Source organism: Poecile atricapillus, chromosome 29, assembly GCF_030490865.1.
Source record: "Poecile atricapillus isolate bPoeAtr1 chromosome 29, bPoeAtr1.hap1, whole genome shotgun sequence".
Classification (NCBI taxonomy): Eukaryota; Metazoa; Chordata; class Aves; order Passeriformes; family Paridae; genus Poecile; species Poecile atricapillus.
In genome coordinates this window covers 2152646-2163269 of record NC_081277.1, presented here as the reverse complement: position 1 = coordinate 2163269, position 10624 = coordinate 2152646, and the positions used below count along the sequence as shown (strand labels likewise).

Sequence of the window (10624 nt, the reverse complement as noted above, 5' to 3'; positions counted from 1 at the left end):
GGGTGAAGATGGAATTCGGGGACTAAACGGGGTTGGGGTGGGAACAGGGGTAATGTGGGATGGGCAAGAGAGGGTTAAGATGGGATTCGGGGGATAAAATGGAATGGGATGGGATTCGGGATGGGATGGGATTTGGGATGAGCTGGGATGGGATTTGGGATGGGATGGGATGGGATTTGGGATGGGATGGGATTTGGGATGGGATGGGATTTGGGATGAGCTGGGATGGGATTTGGGATGGGATGGGATTTGGGATGGGATGGGATTTGGGATGGGATGGGATTTGGGATGGGATGGGATTTGGGATGGGATTTGGGATGGGATTTGGGATGGGATGGGATTTGGGATAGGATAGGATTTGGGATGGGATCGGGCGGGGCAGGAGAGGGGGTGAGATGGAATTGGAGGGGTAAAATGAGCCAGGAAATTGGGGGTAGGAGGGGATGGAGTGGGAAGCAAGGGTAATATGGGATGGGGAGGACGGGCTGTGATGGGGCAGGAGTGTGGGATAATATGGAATTGGGAGGGTAAGGTCAGATGTGGGGGGATTTAAACTGGATGTGGTGGGAACAGCAGGGTTTAAGATGGGATAGGGTGGGAGATCAACATGATCACCCTGCCCAGGTGGTTGGTGCCCCCCACCCCTGCTCCCTGCCCAGGGGCTGGTGGCACCCAGGGAACTCTGTCACCCCCAGGACAGGGTGGGGGTCACCCGCTGCAGCCATGCCCAGGGACCCCAAGGCCTCGCAGGGCTCAGCAGAGGTGACAGAACAAGACTGAGCAGCCCCACGCAGGGGGAAAAGAGGTTTTATTCCAGGTTTTTCCCCCAGGACAGTGTGTCCTGCTCCCAGCAAAGCTGGGGGACACACCACGGTCCCACACATCCCGAGATCCCCGTTTGGCACTGGGGGGAAGCCACTGGTTTGGGGGACACAGCCGGACACCCTGCGGGGCTGGAACGAGGTGGGAGCTGCCTCTGCATCCACACCTGCACAAGCCCCCTCCCCATGTCCCAAAGGCACATCTGGAGGGGCTGAGGATCCGTCCCTGGGGGCTGGGGGGCCGGGACCCCCTCGGCTACCGGTGCCGGTGCTCCAGGAGAGCCTCGAAATCCGGGGAACAGACCAGCTTGTGCCGCACATGGCCCAGCACAATCATCTCGCCTGTCCGGTTGTCCCCGATGCCGACGGACACCAGCTCCTGTTCCATGCGGGAGAAACACCCATGAGCAGCCCAATGCCACAGGAATCCCTGGGAGATTCCAATGCTGAGCCTGGAGATGTCCCCAGAGGGGGCTGGCAGGAGCCTGCCCCATTGTGACCACAGGGAAGGGATGCCCAAGAGCCAGCACAACCCCCTGGGGGGTTACCTTGGGGTGAAACCCCCCAAATCGGGTCCCAGGGTCCCTTCCATACCTGTAGGAAGGAGCAGGGGGTGCCCATGGTCACATCCAGGGTCACCTTGCCCAGCACCAGCTGCACTTTTCCCGACTTTCGGATGAGCAGTTTCCCCACCTGCCCCTCGGGGAGATCGGCCAGGGTGCAGGTGTTCTCTGCCTGCTTCGCCTCCTGCCATGGCACAGCGGGATTGGGGTCACCCCACAGGACTGGGGTCAGCCCATGAGACTGGGATCACCCCACGGGACTGGGATCACCCCATGAGACTGGGATCACCCCACGGGACTGGGGTCACCCCATGGGACTGGGATCACCCCACGGGACTGGGTCACACCAAGGGACTGGGATCACCCCACGGGACTGGGATCACCCCACGGGACTGGGATCACCCCATGAGACTGGGATCACCCCACGGGACTGGGATCACCCCACGGGACTGGGATCACCCCACGAGACTGGGATCACCCCACGGGACTGGGATCACCCCACGGGACTGGGTCACACCAAGGGACTGGGTCACACCAAGGGACTGGGGTCACCCCACAGGATTGGGATCACCCCACGGTACTGGGGTCACCCCATGGGACTGGGATCACCTCATGGGGTTGGGATCACAGCATAGCACTGGGATCATCCCACAGGATTGGGATCACCCCACAGGATTGGAATCACAGCACAGGATTGGAATCACAGCACAGGGTTGGGATCACCCCACGGGATTGGATTGCTCCAAGGGACTGGGATCACACCATGGTGTTGGGATCACAGCATAGCACTGGGATCACCCCATAGAATGGGGAGGACAGCACCATGGGATGAGGGGACAGCACAGGTTTGGAGGGGAAAGGACACCAAGGGATGGGGGAGGACATCATGGGACAGCAGGGAAGTCACCATGGGACCAGGAAGATGACACCATGGGATGAGGGGGAGACATCATGGGATGTGGGGGAAAGGACACCACAGGATGCGGGGGACAGTGACACCATGGAGCAGAGAGACATCACAGGATGGGGTGGAAAGGACATCATGGAATGGGGATGAGAGACATCACAGGATGGGGTGGAAAGGACACCACAGGATGGGGGACAAGAGACATCACAGGATGGGGTGGAAAGGACACCACGGGATGGGGGACAAGAGACATCACAGGATGGGGTGGAAAGGACACCACGGGATATCCTCATGGGCCTGGGGGAGATGACTCCAAAGGAGGGATCCCACCCCAGGATGAGGGGACACCCCCACCAAGCCCCTACCTGGCTCTTCTCCTGCTTCACCACCACCACCTGCCCGTCCTCGTTGTGCAGCTCGGATTTGATGGGTTTGGAGTCGTGGGTGGGGGGCTGCCCGGGCAGGGTGTCGGGGAGCTGCAGGAACACTAGCTCCTCCTCGGCCGCCAGGCTCAGCCGCTGCAGCAGCTCGGCCGCCGACACATCCCGCGGGAATCCGGGGGGGCCCTTGGGCTGAGCTGGCTTGGGATCCTCCTCACACGGCTCTTCCTTCACTGCAGAGGTGGTGCGTGGGCACGGGGAAAAGGGGGACACCCCCAGCTTGTCCCCGCTGTGTCCCCAGCCCACCCCAGCCCACCTTTCACCGCTGGTGGGTCCAGCTCCATCTTCTCTTCCTTGGATCCAGGGAGCCATGGCTGCGTGTCCTCCTGCTCTGCCGCCTCCTCCTTGAAGAGCCACCCTGAGTGTGCCAGGGGCAGCTGCACCGGCTTGTTCCGGATGTCATTCTTCAGCCCCGGGTCATCCAGGAACTGTGGGAACAGGCAGGGGACACTCAGCACTGTTGTGATGGCACAGGGGACACTCAGCACCGCCCCAGTGGCACAGGGGACACTCAGCACTGTTGTGGTGGCACAGGGGACACTCAGCACCGCCCCAGTGGCACAGGGGACACTCAGCACCACCCCGGTGGCACAGGGGACACTCAGCACTGCCCCGGTGGCACAGGGGACACTCAGCACCACCCCAGAGGCACAGGGGACACTTAGCACTGTTGTGGTGGCACAGGGGACACTCAGCACCACCCCAGAGGCACAGGGGACACTTAGCACTGTTGTGGTGGCACAGGGGACACTCAGCATTGCCCTGATGGGACAGGGGACACTCAGCACCAAAGCCACCCCCTTCTCTGCCCACTGACATCATCCTTCTGCAGCATCCGCAGGATCTGCTTCGTCTCCTCGTCCGTCTCCCGCTTCTCCTTCTTGATGTTGATGATGTGGGAAGGGCCGAAGTCAGACATGTCCATGCTCTTGTCCCAGGAGCCTGCTGGGGGCCAGAGGAGCAGCCCAGGGTCACCCCAGGTGGGACCCCCATCCCCCCAAAAAGCAGAGGGAAGCTCCCCTTACCTTTCTTCTTCATCATTTCAGCAGGGCCCTGCTCAAAGATGGAGTGGGACTGGATGACCTCGGGCCGGCCCCGGCCCCGGCCGTGCCCATCCCGCTGCCGCTCCCGCTCCTTCTTCTCCTTCTTGACCAACACGTCCTCCCGGGGCCTGTGGGGCAGGGAGGTGGCAAATCACCCCCAGCCCCTCCCAGGACACGGATTGTTTTGGGACACCTCTGGACATCACCCGGAGATATTTGCATGGATATTTGAGATATTTATGTGGATATCTGGGATATTTATATGGGTGTCTGAGGCATTTCCATGGATATTTGAGATATTTATATGGATACCTGAGACATTCCCATGGATACTTGGGATTTTTATATGGATCAATGGGATCCCCTCTCACTCCTCCCTTCTCCAGACCAACCAGGCCCAGTTCCCACAGTCTCTTCCTTGGAGAGATGCTCCAGACCCCAAATCATCCCTGTGCGCCCCATTTTACCCACAGGGACCCCCTTGCTGGCAAATCCTCCCCCGCCCCCTCTGGAAACAATCCCAAGGCCACTCACTCCTCCTTGATCTTCCTGCTGATGATGTTGGGGGTGAAGGTTTTCTGTGGCCAAGAGAAGAGAGAAAAAGTCACTCCCAAAACCGTGCCCGGGGTCTCTCAGCAACCACCCCCAGCCTCGCCGGGGCAGGACACTGCATGACCCCAATTTGGGGAGGGGGTGGGGGGTGACACTCACCTTCTTGACGCCCCCCAGGGTGAGGTCTCGGGAGCGGATGGAGGGCAGGCGGCCCGGGTTGAGGGGGGCGGCTGCGGGGCGTCTGCCCAGCACCCCCCGGGCCCCCGGGAGCCCCGGCCGGAGGCTGCCCGGGGAGCCGGAGCTGCCAGAGCCCCCCTCGGCCATCCTGGGGGGAGGGGACACGCTCAGGGACACCCGGGGGGTTCGGGGGGGGGGGGGGGGTCCTGCACCCCCAAACAGAGCCCCAGTAATGAACCCCCGAAGAGGGTCCACGTGTAGCCCCCTCCGCTGAGGGGTCGTGTCCCCCCTGCACCGTCCAGGAGCCACTTGTGCCCCCCTCCCCAGCTTTGTCAGCCCCCCCATACACCCCCAAACAGGGCCCGTTTGTCCCCCCCCTCCCCAGGGGTCTCAGCCCCCGCGATCCCCCTGCTCTCCCCTCCCAGAGGGTCTCAGTGCCCCCCGTTCCCCTCAGGACCCTCTTGCCCCCACTCCCCAGGGGTTCAGACCCCCATTACCCACTCACACCCCCCAGAACCCACTCGCAGCCCCCTCCTCACGGGCCTCAGACCCCCAGGACCCCCCTGCGCCCCCTCCCCCGGGGTCTCAGGTCCCTCCTTGTCCCCTTTACCCACTCTCACCCCTCTCCCCAGCACTCTCACCCTCCTATACACCCCCAAACAGGACCCACTCTCCCCCCGCTCCTCAGCGGTCTCACCCCCCTCTTCGCACCCCTCAGGACCCCCCCGACCCCCCCAAAATCCTCCCCCGCCACGCCGCCCCTCACCCTGCCCGGGCAGCCACGGGCTCGCCGCCCCCTCTGCGCCTGCGTCACGCACGGCGCGCCCTTCCTGGGGTGACGCTGCCGCCGCCATCTTTGCTAAGGGCACGGCGGGCTGGGCAATGAGCCGCCATCTTTGTGGTTGGCATTGCCCAACCCTATGGGAAGGCGGCGGCGCCATGTTTGTGACGGGCAGTGCCCGGTTCTCCGGACTGGGACCGGAGGCAGCGCTGGGGGGACATTTTTTGGGGCGTCCTTCATTTAACACCCTCACGGGATTCCTGCAGTGCAACCACCCCCTCAGGGTCCTCTGCAGCCTCGCAGCCGGTATCCCCACAGAGGGGGTTCATGCGTGGGTATCCCCTCGCAGAAATTTGGGGGGCAATGAGGTTTTTGGGGCTCTCTCCTACCCGCCCACCCGATAAAAGCTTTGTCCCTCCAAGAAAGGTGTTCACTACGTGCAAACCCAACAGTCCGTCCGTCTGCCCCCCTTGGCTCTGCACCCCCATTCCTGCGGGGGTCCTGTGTGGGTACCAGCACCCCACGCACCTCATCCATCCCAATTTTGGGGCCGAGAGGGGGTGTCCCCGCTGTCCCTCAAGCGGCACAACCGGGACACCCTCCCTGGTCCCAAAAATGGGGGGAACAGGCAGAACCTGCCCACCACCCACCCCTAATCTGCACCCACATCCCACTCTGCCTCCATCACCTGACGCCGCACGCGTCCCTCCATCCCATTGGCAGAACCGGGAGGTTTTTCCTTCCTCCCCCTTCTCTCCCAGCTCCTTGGATATCTATTTTTCCCTTTTTTTTTTTTTTTTTTTCTCCTCTCCCTCCTCTGGAGGGTGTTTGCTATTTCCGAGCTGGCTGGGAGGATCCCAGTCGCATCAGCCGCAGGCAGCGACGCGGCATCGCCGGGTACCACCGCGATCCCTCCGGCATCCTCCGTCCTTCCCGCTTGGATCAGCCCCGCCGGGGCTCTCTGTCCTGCCCTCCCTTCCCTCCTGCTGCCCTGCCGCTCCACCGGCATCCCCGCGCCTCCCGGCAGCCCCCCGGCACGGCCAGGTAAGGGCCTCACCGGCGCCGTGACACCGGAGCAGCCACCAGGTGCCGGTGGCATTGGGGCGACACGCCGGCGGCAGCGCTGAGGGATGCTCGGGGAGCGGGGGGACGCGGGGGGCACGGCTCAGGGCTCTTAGGGGACGTGAGGTGCTGGGGACACGGGGACACGGTGACACGATCCAGCTGGAACAATCCCGGTGCAGAATTCCTGCGCCACCGCCGGGCACGGGAATGGGGCAGCGAGGTGGCACCTTGTCCCCAGCGCCGTGACCTTCTGCCGTGCCCGAGGGCTTTGGCGGCGGGGACGCGCGGGGTGACAGCGGCTTTGGGGTGCCTGGGGGTGCAGGGAGGGGGGGCTGGGGGTCTGCGCAGATGGGGGGGACACGTGGCCGTGGGTGGCCGTGGGTGCCGAGTGACAGGGACACCGAGCCCGGCGTGGGTGGCCGTGGGCACACGGTGGGGGGCGGCACGTTGGCAGCCCCGCGCTGCCACGGCTGCCCCCGCACAAACCCGGGGTGAAGGGTGGGGGGCACCCTCGCCTCCAGCCCCCCTCGGAGCACCCCCTCATTCCTGTGCCGTGGACGTGACTCCGTGTCCCCGCTCCGCGGGCATCGCCCACCCTCAGAGCGCCTTCCTGGGGCGCAGGGAAACTGAGGCACGGGCCGGGGCAAAGGCGGATCCAGCTTTTCCAGTGCCCGCGTCCAACCCTCCCCTCTCCCAGCAACTCCCTCGGCTCTCCCCTTGTTTTTCTTTCCCCACCCGGTGTTGAGCAAACCCCGAAACGCCCGCTGGCGTCGCGCCGGGGCCCCGCGGCACCCGGGGGAGCGGCCGGGGCCCCCGCACCCGACCGGGCTTGTTCCCGGCGTCCCGCTGCCTGCTCCTGCCTGCGCTGCCTATTCCTGGCTCCCGGCCGCTTTTCCACCCCGGTGCCATCTGCTCCGCCGCGGGCGGCCTTGGCAGCTGCCGACGTGGGCAGCGAGAGGGGGCTCGGCACCCCCAAACCCCGCGCTGTACCCGCAGGAGCTCAGCCCCTCCGGCCATGGAGCTGCTCTCCACCCCCAAAAACATCGAGATCAACAACATCACCTGCGATTCCTTCCGCATCTCCTGGGCTATGGAGAAGGGGGACCTGGACAGGGTCACCCACTACTTCATCGATCTCAACAAGAAGGAGAACAAGAATTCCAACAAGTTCAAGCACCGGGTGAGTCGGGGGAGGACGCGGGACCCCCTGCCCGGGGAGAGGAGACGCGGTTGGGAGGGAGGAACTGGCTCTTAGCCCTCTCTGGTGCTGAATTTGGATCATTCCCCTCACGGGACACGCTGGCGGAGGGGACTGGGATGGGGATCGGGGGGTGGCGGACCCCGCTGAGCCCCCGCGGGGGAGCTGAGCTGCTCCTGCTCCCCCTCCCCGTGCTGCGAGTCACTAATTCGGGCCGTTTTTAGCAGCGCCGTTGCCACGGTGATGCTATTTAATGTTTAACATTATTTTTTTTCTCTCCTCCCCAATAATAAGGGGTGGGGGGGTGGGGGGTGGGATATTTTTTTCCCCTCTATCTCCCGACTTCAGCATCCGCCGTTGCCACAGAAACGGCTCTGCACTGCGGAGCTGCTCCGTGGCCTATTGACACCGCGAGATGCCACCGGGAGCGGGGGGTCCCCGAGACCACCCCACCTTGGGGACCCTGTGTCCCCATCGCAGCAGGGACAGGGGGACAGGGACAGGGGAGCACTGCCGGGCGGGGGGGGCAGCCCCAGACGTGTCAGGGCGGTGTTTTGGGGGGTCTCGGTGGATATTTTGGGGCGTGTGGTAGCCGGCAGCATCCCCGCGGCGCGGGGCAGGGCGCGGGGGTGGGATGTTGTCCTTCCTGACCCTCAGCACTCGGCACAGGATGTCCCCACCAAGCTGGTGGCCAAGGCGGTGCCGCTGCCCATGACGGTGCGGGGCCACTGGTTCCTGAGCCCCCGCACCGAGTACAGCGTGGCCGTGCAGACGGCGGTCAAACAGAGCGACGGCGAGTACCTGGTGTCCGGCTGGAGCGAGACCGTGGAATTCTGCACCGGGGGTGAGCGGGACCGGGGCGGCCCGGAGCCGGGAGGGACGATGGGGGCGTTCCCGGGAGCCCGGAGGGAGGATGGGGGCGATCCCAGGAGCTGGGAGGAGGACGGGGGCGATGCTGGGAGCCGGGAGGGAGGACGGGATTTGATGCCTGGAGTCAGGAGCTGGGACGGGGGATGGGGACGATCCCAGGAGCCGGGAGGAGGATGAAGGCGATGCTGGGAGCCGGGAGGATGAGGAGAACAGGGGCAATGCCCAGAGCTGGGAGCCAGCAGGGAGGATGGGGTTGATGCCTGGAGCTGGGAGGTGGAAGGGGGACGAGGGCAATGCCTGGAGCTGAGAGGGAGGACGGGGGGGATGTCTGGAGTTGGGAGCAGGGAGGGAGAACAGAGGCGACCCCAGGAGCTGGGACCAAGTGGGGGTCAGTGCTGGGAGCCACGAGGGAGCTCGGGGGTGATGTCGGGAGCCACGAGCCGGGAGAGAGGATGGGGCCAGTTCCGGGAAGATGGGGGAAATGCTGGGAGCTGGGAGCCCGGAGGAGGACGGGGGCGATGCCGGGAGCTGGCACAAGCCGGGCCGGTTGGAGCGGCAGCTGATGAGTGGGAGGCAGAAGGTGCGGGGAGCTGCGGGCAGGGATGGGCTGCTGGAGGGGGATGGAGACGCCCTGATGTCCCCGTGCCTGTCCCCAGACTACGCCAAGGAGCACCTGGCCCAGCTGCAGGAGAAAGCGGAGCTGATCGCCGGCCGCATGCTGCGCTTCTCCGTCTTCTACCGCAACCAGCACAAGGAGTATTTCCAGCACGTCAGGTACCCCCAGCCCCATTGCCCACGCTCCCCACTCCCAGAGCGCATTCCCTGACCCTGCCTGTGCCTGTCTGTGTGTCCCTCCTCCTCCTCCTCCTCCTCGTGGCAGGATGCACTGCGGGAACGTGATGAAGCCGTCGCTGAAGGACAACAGCGGCAGCCACGGCTCGCCCACCAGTGGGATGCTGCATGGCATCTTCTTCAGCTGCAACACCGAGTTCAACACCGGGCAGCCCCCGCAGGACTCGCCCTACGGCCGGTACCGCTTCCAAATCCCGGCCCAGCGCCTCTTCAACCCCAACACCAACCTCTACTTCGCGGACTTCTACTGCATGTACACCGCCTACCACTACGTCGTGCTGGTCCTGGCGCCCAAGGGATCCTCCGGGGATCTCTTCTGCCGGGAGCGCCTTCCCCAGCTGGACATTTCCTCCAACAAGTTCCTGACGTGCTGCGTGGAGGAGGGCGAGCTGGTGTACCGCCACGCCCAGGACAGCATCCTGGAGGTCATTTACACGGAGCCGGTGGACCTGAGCCTCGGCGTGCTGGGGGAGATCAGCGGCCACCAGCTCATGAGCCTCTCCACCGCCAACGCCAAAAAGGACCCCAGCTGCAAGACGTGCAACATCAGCGTGGGGCGTTAAGGGGCGAAGGCGGGCAGGGCCGGGCAGGGGGACGGGCGCTCGCCGCGGGGGCTTCTCCCACGGACGCTGGTGGGTGGAGGGCACCGGTGGGCCCGGGGGATCCGGGCGGTGCCCCGAGGAAGGAGCCGGCGGGACGCTGGCCCATCAAGGAGGCAGAGCCCGCGCCGCTGTGCGCCCCGAGGGAGGAAGCCTTCATCTCCTGGACTGGCCGACCAGCAGCATCCTCGCTGGCGTGAGCCCCGCGCTCTGCCCCGCTCCGCGGGACCCCCTTCCCCTCCGGTGTTCCCCGCATCCCCCCGCCCCAGGTTCGCGCAGCTCCCAGGGAGCCCCGGCCCTGCCAGCTGGGACTGGGGCTCCCCGGCCACTCCAGGGGGTTCAGGGAGATGTTGGAAGCACCCCCCGGTTTTGAACTGCTCCCGGGGACGGGGGGTGCTCAGACAGGGACCCCCTCTCCCGCCGGCGCGGGGCTGCAGCGGTGTGGGGGACCCTGGGCGAGCCCCTGTGTCCTGTCCCTCTCTGCTCGAATCCGCGGCCCCGGAGGCAGCCGGAGGAGCCGGGGAAGGGGAGAACGGATCTGAACCCCCCCTCCCCGTGTCCCCCAACCCGCCGCCCCCCGCATGAGCCGTCGGCAGCATGGCGCTTGCGTGCGGCCCCCCCGGGGTGCCCGCCCCCCGTCTCTGTGTCCCCCCTGCACGCTGTACAACAACCGGCTCCCCGTCCCCGAGCATCCCTGTGCTGTGCTGGAGGTGTTTCAATAAACTCTGTGCGGTCGCCACCGGCCGTGTCACCGCG

General features: G+C 65.1%; 2 protein-coding genes across 3 annotated transcripts; one reads left to right on the top strand and one right to left on the bottom strand.

The window, feature by feature from the left end:
• Positions 1-791: 791 nt before the first annotated feature.
• On the bottom strand, positions 792-5335 carry POLR3D (RNA polymerase III subunit D). 2 transcript variants are annotated; one of them, XM_058859419.1, is made up of 9 exons: positions 5270-5335; positions 4486-4651; positions 4309-4352; positions 3757-3902; positions 3549-3676; positions 2988-3159; positions 2657-2904; positions 1416-1568; positions 792-1200 (listed from the first exon to the last, which is right to left on the bottom strand). In XM_058859419.1, the coding sequence occupies exons 2-9, from the start codon at positions 4648-4650 to the stop codon at positions 1078-1080; spliced, it is 1179 nt and encodes a 392-aa protein (XP_058715402.1). In that variant the 5' UTR covers position 4651; positions 5270-5335; the 3' UTR covers positions 792-1077. The 2 variants fall into 2 exon arrangements, with proteins under 2 accessions (XP_058715402.1, XP_058715403.1); XM_058859420.1 differs by having other exon boundaries at positions 3549-3673.
• Positions 5336-6109: 774 nt separating this feature from the next.
• PHYHIP (phytanoyl-CoA 2-hydroxylase interacting protein) lies at positions 6110-10434 on the top strand. Its single transcript, XM_058859318.1, has 5 exons — positions 6110-6328; positions 7346-7529; positions 8217-8391; positions 9074-9191; positions 9298-10434. Exons 2-5 carry the CDS (start codon positions 7365-7367, stop codon positions 9830-9832), a joined length of 993 nt encoding a protein of 330 aa, XP_058715301.1. The 5' UTR covers positions 6110-6328; positions 7346-7364; the 3' UTR covers positions 9833-10434.
• Positions 10435-10624: the final 190 nt, after the last annotated feature.